A 14,962-nucleotide genomic window follows, 5' to 3' on the forward strand; every position below is an offset into this window, starting at 1 on the left:
TTGGTTCACCATTTATATTATCATGATGGTTATCTTTGCCAAGACTCTATAATATCCCTAGAGCATGAATTGGCCTATGCATGAGCCATTTTTCCAGATAGACCATGAGACTAAAGTACACATCTTTCAAAATGCCTTGCCTCATTCACACAGCTAAATATCTGTGCAGCTCAGTAGAGGCTCATGGTACAGACTAAGGTTCTTGTAGAACATCCATAAACAGAACAGTACTTCACACACAAAAATCCTTTAGGATGTGTAAACACGTGAAAAATATATATACTCAACAAAATAGAAATAATATGAAATTCATGCTAAGAATTATAATCAATAAGAGCAGAAGGAAATAATTGCTATACAGTGGATAAAACATAATTATTTCAAAATGTAGAGAAATACCAAGAATCAGTTTGTCTATTCTGTTTTTATCTATTATAGTTAATTTAACTTTTAATATTGTATGGTTCCTATATATGTATTACACATAGTTATTTTATTAGACATTATATATATGTCTGTGTTTGTATACAGTATGGGGCCTATGCAGAGAGCAGCGAATTTTAAAATTGGCGAATTTATTAAAAAGTAGCTTTTTTGGAGAGTTTTAATCTCCATATGCAGAAAAGTGCGAATTCTGCTATGTTTAACATGGATGCGTGTGGCGAGTTTAAATTGGCGAGATGCGCGCTTCAGAAATGTGTTAAAACAAATTCGCGCCTTTTTTTTTCCCTTTGCAATGGCCGCGAGCGGCAGTTTTTTTTGGCGAGGCAAAACGGAGACAATCGCGCCATTTTATTGGCGCGAACAGCCGCTAGATGCCGTTCGCGCCTCTCTGCATACGGATATTTTTTAAACTGGCGAGATTGCGGTTCTCGCCAGCCGCGAGGCAAGTTTTACAAATAGAAATGAAAAATTGGCGCGTTTTTCGGAAATCTCCATTTTCTGCTGTTTTCTGCGCGATTATCTCCAAAAAATGGCGAATTTCGAAAATTCGCTGCTCTCTGCATAGGCCCCTATGTATTTTGCCTAATACAGTATAAGAAGGGTGTTTCCTGTGAGAGGAGACCCCTGATTTTAGGCTGTCAAGATTTTTACTTGGGAAGCATTTTAAAAAGCTTGACTTTTGGAGTTCGTCAAAAACTGTAAATTTCGCCAGGTTTGAGAACTTAGCCGAAGAATTTGCCTACAGTACTTTGAGCCCCTGCATCCCACATTCCAGCCCCCACACCCCTATTTCCAACCTCTGCACCCCTACTTCCACCATTCGCACACCTACTTCCATCCCCTGCATTACTACTTCCAGGCCTTTAACCCCTATTTCCAGCCCCTGCACTCCTACTTCCATCCCTCGCACCACTACTTCCTTCCCCCGCACCCTTACTTCCATCCCTTGAACCCCTACTTCCATCACCCACACCCCTACTTTCTGCTGCTGCATCCCCTACTTCCAGCCACCGAAACCCTACTTTCAGCTCCTGCACCCCCTACTTTCAGCATTCGTACCCCTACTTCCAACATCTGCACTACTTCCAGCCCATGTACCTTTTCTTTAGGTTCCTGCACCTCTACTTCCATCCCCGCACCCCTACTTCCAGCCCTGCTCCCCTACTTCCAGCCCCCGCTCCCCTACTTCCATCCCTCGTACCCTTACTTCCATCCCCTGCACCCCTACTTCCAGCCTAGCACCCCTACTTCCAGCCCCACACCTTTTCTTTCAGCTCCTGCACCTCTACTTCCATCTTCCACACTCCTACTTCCACCCCCCACTCCCCTACTTCCATCCCTTGTACCACTACTTCAAGCTCTGCTCCCCTACTTCCAGCCCCCGCTCCCCTACTTCAAGCCCCCACTCCCCTACTTCCATCCCTCGTACCCCTACTTCCAGCTCCACACCCCTACTTCCGGCCACCGTACTCATATTTATAGTCCCAATGGTGCTGGGTTATAATAAAACCAGTTGCATCAGTATTTTAACACTGGAAATCGTCTGAGCTGCAGAAATTGGAGACGAGAAAATGGCAACAAGTTCGGTTTTGTGTATAAAGAGTGTGCAAGATAAGTGATTTCATGGTGGGACTTCATTTTGCTGATGCCAAAGCTACAACTGTTCCTGTGGACAACTTTGAGGAGTTGAATGTACTGTCTATAACTGTATGTACAGTATGTGGTTAACACTATTATTGCCGATCATTCAGTTTAAATGGAGATTTTGATGAATGTGATTGGGGGGATGGAATATATATATATACTGTATATATATATATATATATATATATATATATATATATATATATATATATATATATATATATATATATATATATATAGACATATATATATATGTCTAAACTAATGAAGGGATGGCAGAATAAACCGTGTTACCTATCTTGGATGGAGAATAGATTGGGGCTATTTCTAGGGGAAGATAAGAAGGTATTTGTATAAATACAAGTTTGGTAGGAACTGGAAGCTTTCACTGCCACTACCCTCACTTGTTTTAATTCTTTGTAGGGATTGTTAAGGTAAAGGGCATATATATAATCACAAAGGGCTCACAATATATAATCAAAAAGGGCTCATACCACAGACGTCACAGAGGACACACTTTATTTTTATGGAACTATTCCAAAATGTTAAGTACAGTATACACTCCCCAAAAGGTTTTTGGTTTCAGCTTCATGTTGCATATCACACTACACAGATAAGAGTAACAATACATTAGAAAGGTTACCGATAATCTGTTCAGTTCAAACCCCTTGTACTGGAATGATTGGATAATTAATGGCTAGTGATCCAGGGCCTGATGCAGTCCTCTACAGGTTGATATAAATAGGGGTCATTTGCCTTTGGAAATCTGAACAGAACTTTCCTTCCAATTATTATTGATAGCAGATCTTGCTCTGTCACCACCATGAAGATGGAAATTTTGTCCAGCTTGCTGCTTGTAGCAGTGGCGAGTGCACTTATGGATGGTAAGATGACAAATGATTGGGCTTTTTGGATACATTGGGCTCTGTTTTGTTGTGAAGCGACTTCCCCATATCAGAAAAGCCTCTGAGCTAAATTCAAATGAAAAGTTCCTCCTTGACATACCATTTCACAACATACATACCTGTAGAATAGAGGCCACTGTTAAGTAAATTTGCAGATTCTTAGGTTTAAAGACAGGAGTTACAGATCTACTGTACATTAAACAATGATTGATGTAGCATTTGGAGATTGAGGGTCACAGGTAAACATCTTGTTTTGTGAGCAGGCACATGTAAAACTGTTTATAAAGAGGAAATACTGTAGATACATTTTGAGTTTGGTATAATAATTACTGTAGTGTGTTTTACTGTACCTCAGGTAGTAGAAAGCCCTTACACCTTTATTTCCAGGTATACCTTTCTAGGTTTATATGTACTAAGCACTCTTTTACCATACAGCAGCTTATGATGTTGTTAAACACAATATCACCCATTATGTTTATTTATAGAAATAAATCCATGTGGATTATTTCGATGCCCAGCTTTGATGTTGATGATTAGACATTGTTCCTATTTACAGGTCCTGCGGCTGAGAAGCAGAGTGGGATGTGTCCTGAAGATTTTTTTAGAAAGCATCCAGAAAAATTGAAGTTCAAGAAAGATAAAAAAGATGGAAAAACCGCAATGATTTTCCCTGATTTCACAAAAATGCCTGACTGTGCGGCTGAGGGAGTCTGTGAGGGTAACCGAAAATGCTGCAGATCCCCCTGTGGAATGAAGTGTATGAAGTCTATGTTTGGTAAGTGCTGTCCTACATCAAGGATTCCATTGCTCAAATGTGTGGTCCCACTTACAATCTAATGACATATCTCCTTATATCACCGTAACTCCCTATTGTAGATGGGCGGATTTGGATTCGCAGCGGATCGTCCGGTTCCTTTGGTCTGCAGATTTCCGCAGATCAATCTCAAAAAGGGCGATTCGCATTTTGCAGGTTTTTTTTATTATTATTGCCAGTACAATCCGCGTATTCTGCAATCCGTTGGTGAATTTGTAAGAACCCGCCAACGGATTGCATTCTATCAATGTCAGTGGATTTTAGCCAATCGTGAATCCAATTGACGAATCCACGCCGATTAAAATCGGCCAAATTCATTTGCGGATTTAACACTGTGTAATGGATTTTGAGGGGAAAATGCGAGAAAATCCAGGAATCGGATTGGGCGGGTTCACCCATCTCTACTCCCTATTATTCAGCAATTTTTCCTCTTGGAAAGATATCAACATTAAAACACGGGTTGTGCTTAATATTGTCTACGGACACTATCCTTTCCATGAATTAGGAATGAGCAGTAAGATTTAATATTGTGTTTTTTTTGCAGTTATTCATTCAAGCCTAAATTTGAATGTTTAAATTACTATATTGTAACAACTCTTAAAATTGTACAAAAAAAGTGATACAACCTGGTCTATTTGGGTGAGGACTTTCATTTTATTGTAACTGTAATTTATCTACTTAAGTATGATAAAAAATCTTTAAGGAAATAATCTCCTCCTCTGTAAATAGTACTTTATCTTTTCAACTGGCTTTACACAATTATACTTTTTCCAAGCCCCATTTTATAACATTATTCCTCATTTTCTTTTTTTATTCAACTTTAGCTCTACCTCTGTTTAAAAAAAAAAAAAAAAAATCAATATACAGTATTTTAAGCAAGTCAGTGCAGCCTGGCCATATAATATCAGTCCAGAAAGGTACACTATATGTGTAATAGTGATATATATGTTGTTTCCGTACAAAGGTTCAGCTGTTAAAGGGTTGCTAAGCAACAAAAGCAAGGAAGCAAGGAGGGGAGGAGAGACAGCAAAAAGGGGAGAGGAGACAGAGAGACAGCAAGGAGAGGAGACAGATGGATGACGAGGAGGGAATAGAGAGCAGTGTGCACATGGGGCAGGAGGAAGTGCAAAGAGAGGGGAGGAGAGACAGCAAGTTGATTCATAAGAGGAAACAGAGAGCCAGCAAGGAGACGAGGAGACAGATGAGATGAGTAGGAGAGGAAGGGACTGTAGTGTACACAGAGAGAGCAGACACAGTAAGGCAGGGGATGCAAAGAGAGGGGAGGAAAGAGTGCAACGAGGAGCATGGCATGAGGGAGCAGAAAGTAAGGTGGGGAAGTGGGGAGAAGAGACAGCAAAGCATTATAGGGACGGGTGAAAACAAAGTGTAATGTTTAATTAATAACCTTTAAGAACTGCTAGATCTGCGTATGTTATGCCGGATACAGCTAGTTCCCATATATTTTTTTTTTAACAAACACTGTGATAGTGATGCCAATGTTTTTAATATGGATACTTCGGTTCAGATGACGAAGCAGGTGACACTGCTGCTGTAGAATGATTGTTTATGGAAAGTTTATTATTTTTTTTCAAAATTGCCAAGGATCTTTCGCAATTGTCAATCAGGTCCCCCTGAGAAGACAAGTCACATTTCAGCTGTACTTACAGTATTAACCTGATGGATATATGTTGCAGTCAGGATGATCAGACTCTCAAATTAGTGTTCTTTGTATTTAGAAAATGATGAACACATGGAATTCACCGAAAATGGAAGACACCCCAGAGAATTAAGTGAAGAAGAGAAAAATGAAGAGCAAGGTAAATGTGCAAGATACAGGAAAAGAGAACATGTGAAGAATAATGGGGAAAGAGAGAATATATAAGGTTACAAATACAAGAACGTTAGCATGGGACGCAGTATGGGGAAAATACAGACAGTATGATGCACAGATAGAAGGTTTCAAAGGTAAAATGTACAAATAGCCACCTGTAATAACTAGATATTTTTGTTTCATCAGATGTCAATGAGAGTGACGAGACTAATGGAATGTGCCCTGAAGACTATTTGAGAAAGCACCCAGAAGTGTTGCGCAAGTTGAAAAAACAATTTATGAAACACAAAGACTTCCCACCACACACACAATGCGATCAAGGGCAGAGCGAGAAAGAATGTTCTGAGAAACACAATTCACATAAGGAAAATGGAAAACATCCAATGCGCTTCCCCAACTTCACCAAAATGGTTGACTGTGCTGCTGATGGAGACTGTGACAGTAAAATGATTTGCTGCAGATCCCCATGTGGAAAGAAATGCATGAAACCAATATTTTGTAAGTACTGTACCCTTCAACAGCAGTAAGGTTGTGGTTAAGTTGTTCTTGCAGTAATTTCCTATCCACTAATGGGTGCAGAAAATGACGAAATATTCCCTCTTTAGGTCCGACTGCGTATCCCCTATCTTTTCTACCCATGTGCCCTCCATAAAATCTCACCCCTAGTTCTCCTATGCATTGTTAAACCTTTTACAGCAGAATTTTAAATTTCAACAGTATCTGCAGAATACCCAAACACTAGGATACAAACCTCAAATGCCATATGTACAAATCAACAAGAAATCTTACCTACCTTAAACAAAATAGATTGCAAAGTCTATCATAAATGAAGGAGTACCAATTCAAATAAAAAAACAAATATGTATAGTTCACTAGATCCAGATACCACAAAAAATCAATTTGTTCTGTCACATGTATTTGATCAGCTGGGGTTGCTTAAAAAAGCAGCTACCTACAGTATGACATGTTTACACTAAAAACAGAGATTTCTCGAGGCCGTTAACACCCTGATACATCTCTTAAGTTATTCATTTTTGCCTCTGATTCGTAATATGCACGAAGCATTCCCCCCACACAAACATTGGGATTCTTGTCATGGTGAAGTATCTGTCTTTGCACCATTAGTGCACGCAAAGAACCGTTAATAAAATATTTAAACAACCAGACTAAAATAAGTGCTCCCTAAACTGAATGTTATTTAAACCCCAAGGTCATTTCTAAAACATGCATTCACCAGTACTAGTCCCTGTCATTTTCTCCCTCTCCCCTAATCTGGGTAAGTTAAATGTTACACAAGAAGAGCTAACACATATCTGCCAAAGCCATTTTGGTCCAGATGGAAAATTAAAGTCACAGCTCGCATATGCAGTAAAGATTAAATATGTACCATATAACTGTAATAGATCTAAATATTGGTGGTATTTGAATAAATAGTATTATTTCAAATAGAAACAGAAAGATCAGAATCTTACTTACCATGTTTTATCTTCCAGCAAAGGGTGATATGGGAATACCACAAGATGAAGAAGAGGGTGGCAGCCACGAAGAGGAACACGGCAAAGGAGAAGAACATGGAAGGGGCCATGGGAAGGGCTATGGGAAAGATTTAGAACATGGGAAAGGAGGAGAGCATGGGAAGGGCTATGTGAAAGAATTGGGGAACAATGAGAATCAGGTTCAAGGGGGAATGGAACAAGTTAGGCAAAAACGATCGCTTGGTGGACTTGGACAAATGTTACAAGGAGTGGGTGGAGGCATGGGGGGTGGGGAAGGCATTGGGGCTGGGGGAGGCATTGGGGCTGGGGAAGGAAAGGGAAAAGGTAAGGGAAAAGGAAAAGGAAAGGGAAAAGGAAAGGGGAAAGGAAAGGGGAAAGGAAAGGGGAAAGGACAAAGTGAAGGAGAAGATTTACAGTAGAACAGTGCCCACCACTAATATTACACACTTTCCAGGCTCTGTCAAAGAGACACTCAGCCTACTGTACCTTGTAAAATGTTTGTGTAGAATATTATAGATGCATAAAAAAATGTCAAAAAGCAAAAGTAGTGTTTGACTGTCATTTTGTTTATTAATACAACCACACGGGGAAGCTGCTGCTTAATTTCCAACAGAGATTGTGCCTTATTACAATTGTTATATCCACTGCAGTTTGCTATATACTGTAGATACAGAAAGGACATTTCAAACCCACCAAGCACATGGTATCGCTCACTATTCTGATATGAATGGAGATAGCAGCAATCTATGGCAAGTCAAGTCTGATCACTTCGACTAATGTAAAACCTCGATAAACGTAAAAAAAAATACAATTCCCTTACATTCCCCATACAGTAAAGGATATACAAATACATTTGGTATAGGATAAGTGACCTTGATTATCCCCTTATGTGCCAAATAACTGTGGGTAGCCATGTTGGTCCTTTCTTCTATGTAGTAAAATAACAAAATATCACACTACCTGCTCCCCCCCCCCCCTTTATGTGCCTGAACTATTACTAATTGTCCACTATTTGACAGTATAAATCAGCAGTACAGTACAGCAATAATACTCCTCCTGATTTCCCAAACATGAAGCAAAATAAGAGATTCATGATCTTGAACAGTGTCTGAGAAAGCCACAGGAAATAAAAGCACTTGGCACATATTCAGCACTTGTTTTATTTTATTAATTTTCTTTTTCTTAAACTACCTTTAAAATAATGTTATACACATTTAATCAACAGACAAATGTACTGGTACTTTTATACACCCAATCAAAATAAGAAATACAAACTCTTGTAAATGCAACCGGAAATCTCTGGAGCGCAATGTAAAAGTAATGTTTTACATCTTTAATCTCCCATTATATTAATTCATTAGTAACAATAATCATCATAAAAATAATACGAGTTAAAACGCACAAGTAAGAAAAAATAAAGCATGACGATTATCCTACATTCTGTAACCTCAGTGGTTTGTTCCACTGTCAAACACTTTGTGACAAGCAAATATAAAACACGGAAATAAAATAAGATACATTAATTTTAGGCTTTACTTACTGAGTCCTGCTCCCTTCAACAATCTCATTCTCAAAGTTCCTGGGTGGTCTCAGACAATTCTATTATAGTACAGTATATAATACAGTGGATTTTGACCCTGTTCCGGGGTAATCCCTCACAGTGCAATATAACATGTAAAGCTGCACACCATAAAAAATTTATAAAGATACTTGCTAAGACCGGTGCTCCTGGTTCAGGGATATATGCCTGGAACATCCAACATAGAGGAAAGCAGAAAGATCCAGGGCAACTTCGGAGGGGATATAGCGTTGCTTCAGAGAGAAGCTTTCTGGACATATACACTTGACACGGTCACACCAAGGGGACTTAACGATTATTTGTCCCTTAATTGTTTCCTCAATAGTCGCTTGTATGTTTTTTGATCTTATGTGATTTCTCTCATCCACAGTGTTTATTTCACTCTTGCTGCTGCTGTAACTCATGGACTAGTAATCATGAAAGAAATTACCCATATTTTAAATCTTTATTTTTAGGGTATAGTGGCACTTTATACATGTTTTCACATTGATTAATATCTCTCCTCTCCTCATCATTCCACCTAGATCTGAAGTCTCATCCATGAGTCAGATTCAGCTATCTTTCCCCTGGTATACAGCCGTACAATGATATGAACACACTGCGCATGTGCATGAAAACGGCATCCCCAGCTAAGGAGAAGATCTATTCCTGTCTCCAGTGACATCATCATAACCCCGAAATCTCGCGAGATCACGCGACGATGGATGAACTACACACAGAGGAGGAGCAGAGGGAGCACGTCCATAGGATCCCATGCCTGTTCAGGCAGATGAAGCGTACCGCGCAGAAGGACCTGCGGATGACGTCAGCACGCAAGGAACCAGTTGATGACGTCAGCGCGACCGGACCGGACAGCATGGTAGACCAAGACCAGGATGTGCATTATCATGTGACTACTGGGGGGTAATTAGGTGATGTTTTAATTGTTTTCACATGGGTGTTGATTGCTATTTATACTGGACTTTGTTGTAGTCTTTGCAAGCCAGTCACTTGAGAAAGTCCCCTAAGAGGGATGAAACGTTGTGTTTTTGTGATGATTAAATTTTTCTAAAGAAATCCGAAGTAATCCCTGACAGACCATGTTATATGTATGAATTGCCATCTTCCTGTCATACGGTTATGTACATTTATTTTATTACTAAACGTTGGTTTGGTATCCAGAGGAAAGATTAAGAGCCATTGCTCTAAAATCAAACCAATTTGACCACTTCCTCAATATCCGCAATGGAACTGGTATGAGTCAGGGGAACACATATGCCTTCTTCTTACATATCCATTTGTTGGGGTTAGAGCAGCTTTCAGATGACAAATTATTTCCAAAGGTAGCACAGTGGTGCTCACCTGATACCTCCGAAAATCTGCAGATGTAAAACTGGGATTAGAATTTAATCAGAGATCATCTAAACCAGCGTTTCCCAAATGGTGGGTCGCGACCCGGCACCGGGCCACGGCACCAAAATTGTCGGGTCGCAGCGAGGCTGGCCGCGCGGTGTCTCCCGTCCCCCCTGCTCAATTTTAAAAAAATGGCGGCGATTTTCCCCTGCGGTCCCGCGCGCTTGCGCAGGGCATGCAGGGCCTGCTCCCTTCCTCCCCCCCGCTCCAAACGTGGGACGGAGGAGGAAGTACCAGCTCCTCTGCGGCCCGCACGTTACATGGGACGGAGGGGGAAGTTCAAGCTCATACTGCGGCCTGCTTCCCCCCGCAGCCAGCTTCCCGAGCTCACCTCCCGTGGCACCCCCTCCCGAGCCCACCTCCCGTGCCCCCAAGCCCACCTCCCGTCCCCCCAAGCCCACCTCCCGTCCCGAGCAGCAGGGGATATCGGGGGCAGCAGGGGAAAGCGTCCGGCGGCAAGGTAAGTCACCCCACCCAGTCACTGCCTCCCACCCAAGTGCCCCTGGCCACCTCCCTCCCACCCAAGTGCCCCTGGCCCCCTCCCTCCCACCCAAGTGCCCCTGGCCCCTTCCCTCCCACCCAAGTGCCCCTGGCCCCCTCCCTCCCACCCAAGTGCCCCTGGCCCCCTCCCTCCCTCCCACCCAAGTGCCCCTGGCCCCCTCCCTCCCTCCCACCCAAGTGCCCCTGGCCCCCTCCCTCCCTCCCACCCAAGTGCCCCTGGCCCCTCCCTCCCTCCCACCCAAGTGCCCCTGGCCCCCTCCCTCCCTCCCACCCAAGTACCCCTGGCCCCCTCCCTCCCACCCAAGTGCCCCTGGCCCCCTCCCTCCCTCCCACCCAAGTGCCCCTGGCCCCCTCCCTCCCTCCCACCCAAGTGCCCCTGGCCCCCTCCCTCCCTCCCACCCAAGTGCCCCTGGCCCCCTCCCTCCCACCCAAGTGCCCCTGGCCCCCTCCCTCCCTCCCACCCAAGTGCCCCTGGCCCCCTCCCTCCCTCCCACCCAAGTGCCCCTGGCCAACCCAAGTGCCCCTGGCCCCCTCCCTCCCACCCACCCACCCAAGTGCCCCTGGCCCCCTCCCTCCCACCCAAGTGCCCCATGTCCCCTCCCTCCCATCCAAGTGCCCCTGGTCCCCTCCCACCCAAGTGCCCCTGGCCCCCTCTCCAGTCACTCACATCCGTCGTTGCCTGTAATTCACTGTTTGTGTCTGTGTGGGTATAGGGGAGAGTGAGTGTGTGTGGGTATAGGGGAGAGCGAGTGTGTGTGGGTATAGGGGAGAGCGAGTGTGTGTGTGTGTATCTGTATCAGTGTGTGTGTATCAGTGTGTGTGTATCAGTGTGTGTGTGTATCTGTGTGGCTGCGTGTGTGTCAGTGGCTGCGTGTGTGTGTCAATGGCTGCGTGTGTGTGTCAGTGGCTGCGTGTGTGTGTATCAGAGGCTGTGTGTATGTATCAGTGTGTGTGTCAGTGGCTGCGTGTGTCAGTGGCTGCGTGTCTGTCAGTGGCTGTGTGTGTGTGTATCAGTGGCTGTGTGTGTGTCTGTGCAGGCCCTATAGGCCAGTATAGGCGATAACATTTTTAGTGGGTCACGAAGGAGAAGTTCAAAAATAACCGGGTCACGGAAAAAAAAGTTTGGGAAACCCTGATCTAAACAATGTGTGTCAGCTCTTGAAGACAATATTAATTGTATCTTCATTATGATTGGTCAATGTGGATACACAAAAACAGGCTCACTGACAGCTTTCCCAGGGCCCATGAATGAAATCTTGACCTTGGCCCAGGGTTGTTTATTGGGGGAGGAGAGATGAAAGGGGTGTAAACATCTTGTTGAGCGGGGGTGAGGTGTGGGAGGGGGCAGCAGACTGCCTTTTGAACGCAAGTTTAGAGGGGGTGGGCAGTTTGTTCAGGTAGGTCCAGCCAGGGCCAGCCTCTGCAATCAGCTCTCACTTTGTTAGCTGCACAAAAATAGTGGTTTAACTATTGCAGAGCATATTGCTTTATTCTGTGCCAAGGGTACCATTGAATCATCTGGGTTTACTATGATAGTCTGAGTCATCCTGTATAAGTAGAGGTATCTGAGAGAACAGTGAAGCCTACTACTGTACATCTGAACAACTAAATCTTCCACTTTGGCACCTTTCACTTTTCTCCTTAACATATTAACTAAAGTAAAATAAATTTGAGAAAATGTCCATCAATTACCCCACTTTCACTCAATCCCTGCCCCCGCCTCACATGTATTTTCTCCCCTTCGTCCCCCTTTTCCTCACTCACCCCCCTCTCCTCTCACTCTCCCCCTCTGCATCAATTACCCTACTCTCACTCAATCCCCCTCCTCACACTCATTCCCTTCCCCCTTACACAATACCCCCCACAAAATGTATTCCAAAAACCCCCAACCCCAATAAAAAAAACTTCCCACCCCCAAATAAATACAAAACAATCCCCACCCCCCAAATATATACAACCCCCACCTCCCCAAATATATACAACCCCCCAAATACATACATAAAACCACCTTCCCAATACATTTGAAACCCTACAATACATATAACCCCCCATGTATAAAAAACCCAATACATATAAAACCTACCAAAATAAATATAAACCCCCCAATTCATATAAAACACCCAATAACATACGAAAACCCCAATACATGTTAAAAAAAACAATACATATAAATAGTCCCCAAAACATATTAAAAAAAGGCATATATGAAAAAAAAACCCCAATACATATAAAATAAAACTAGTGATGTACCGGGAACCCGAAAAATACCCGGTACTTTTTTAGCTACCCGGAAATTACCATAACCCAGTAGCAGGGTGCTGGGACGGCACCGGGTAATTTCAGGGCAGCTGAAAATAGTTAAACACTTACTTACCTGCAGATGGTGACGGAAGACCGAAGCGACATCTGAGACCAGCAGCAGTTGTCCTGGTGGCCTTGTTCATCCGGCGGGAGCAGCAGGAGCAAAGCACACAACTGATGCCTGTGTGAGCCGGGGAAGCATGTGACTGGAGCAGAAGCGTTCCTATTGGACAGACGGCTCCTGCCCACATGCTTCCCTGGCTCACACAGGCATCAGTTGTGTGCTCTGTTCCTGCTGCTCCTGTCGGGTGAGTAAGACCTTCGGCTGCTGCCACCGCCAGCAGGACGTCTGCTGCTGGTTCCAGATGACGCCGCAGTCTTTCTCACTGGTCATCCGTCCCTGCAGGTAAGTGCCATCTGGGTAACTGGGTACCCGGCCGGATAAAATCTTCCATTTTGAACGGGTACCCGTTACCCGTTTTTTTTTTTTTTAATTTTTTTTTAAATGGTACAACACTAAAAAAAAACAATACATATAAAAAATCCCAATGCATATAAAAAAATTCAATACATATACAAAATACCCCAATACATATTAAAAAACCCAATGCATACAAAAAAAACAATACATATCAAAAATACCCCAATACATATAAAAAAAAACCCCAATGTATATAAAACAAAAAAAAAAACATATACAAAATTCCCCCCCATACTTAAAAAACAGACTTACCTTGTGGATGTTCAGGCCCGGCGACCCGGTGTCTGTGGGGGGCTCGGCGGCTGGTGCTGCACGTTGGGCCCCGGCTCTCCTTCAGCTGCAGGCCTCTTCCGCACTGTCCCACGTGCTTGCAACACTGGCGCGTGCATGTGCCGGGCCTCCCTCTGCTGACACGTACCGGAAGCTGAGCCAAGCTTACTTCCGGAGCGCTGACATCACAGAGGCCCATCTCACGCTGGCGTTGGATGCTCGGTGTGGGACAGAGAAGGAAGAAGAGAGCTGGGGCCCGGGCCTAGCGAGAGGACCAGCAGCCGGGCCTGGCCAGAGGTCAGGCCCCACTTGCAACGCCAGCTGGCCAGGCCCCCCCACAGACACCAGGCCCGGGACACCTGCCCCTTCTGTCCCCCCCTGTCGGCGGCCCTGGATGCAGCCACATGATCAAATATATACAAACTATGTAACTATGTAATATACATAGAGCTAACACCAGCTCCAACCCTTGCCTCTTTCTGAAAATTATTCTTTATATATTTGTTTGTTGAAATATAAAATGTATTTGTTTATACAAGTGCCAACTAATCACCCCTGGCTGCAGAAAGGCTAATGTACTGTAGACTTTGAGCTGTAAAGTTAATTACTCTAAGCAGAGAAGTATACATACTGTATAGTATTACAGGATTTACATGCACAAACTTACATATCTTTTTGTAATTTGCCACCAGTCTCCCAGTACCAATGTCCATCTGTCTTCTTTAGACCAATCCAAAAGTGACCTTTCCTCATGGGAACTTGGTTGGAAATAAGGACCTAGAAAAGAAATAATCTATCAACTCTCCTAAGCTTTTTTTTATTGCTGCTAAGGAATGTGTGACCCGTTATAATGACATGTCCAGTAATTGTGCATGAAGGTACACTAAAACATTAAAGGGTATTTATTTAATATAATTCTGGTGGTAATATTTGTACATAGTTAGTGTTGCCATGAACATTGGCAATCCTTTTGGCACACCACGATCCTTACATAATATCAGCATTGTACAGTATTAAGCTATGTCGGTGTTGTTTCAGGTAACCATCCAGTACCATAGATACTATACTAAGCTCTGAAGCTCAGATCCTGCTGTACTGCCCAGTGTAAGAGAGGACACTCTGTATCACTGAATCTTCCTTCCCTAAATCCTACTAGTGCCACTTTCTTTGTCACTTTCATTCAAACCTGAGCGTCATGCATTACCTCCATAAGCTAATACCTCAGAAATCCATGGTACCCCACCTTCTCTTTGTCTTCCTCCATAGAAGTGATCTTTGACTTAATCTGCTCACAATACTCTCTG

The 14,962-nt window shown here is 43.4% G+C and overlaps 2 protein-coding genes across 2 annotated transcripts in view; both read left to right on the top strand.

Moving 5' to 3' along the window:
• Positions 1 to 2,849: 2,849 nt before the first annotated feature.
• LOC142501631 (uncharacterized) lies at positions 2,850 to 7,678 on the top strand. The gene is made up of 5 exons (XM_075611770.1): positions 2,850 to 2,972; positions 3,550 to 3,768; positions 5,544 to 5,624; positions 5,825 to 6,136; positions 7,132 to 7,678. Exons 1-5 carry the CDS (start codon positions 2,912 to 2,914, stop codon positions 7,551 to 7,553), a joined length of 1,095 nt encoding a protein of 364 aa, XP_075467885.1. The 5' UTR covers positions 2,850 to 2,911; the 3' UTR covers positions 7,554 to 7,678.
• Positions 7,679 to 9,551: 1,873 nt separating this feature from the next.
• LOC142501632 (uncharacterized) overlaps positions 9,552 to 14,962 on the top strand; it is a 28,105-nt gene continuing 22,694 nt past the window's right edge. The window contains exon 1 of the mRNA XM_075611772.1: positions 9,552 to 9,624. The gene's annotated coding sequence lies outside the window, so the exon portion shown is untranslated. The remainder of the gene's footprint in view (positions 9,625 to 14,962) is intronic.

This window comes from Ascaphus truei, chromosome 8, assembly GCF_040206685.1.
Source record: "Ascaphus truei isolate aAscTru1 chromosome 8, aAscTru1.hap1, whole genome shotgun sequence".
Taxonomy (NCBI): Eukaryota; Metazoa; Chordata; class Amphibia; order Anura; family Ascaphidae; genus Ascaphus; species Ascaphus truei.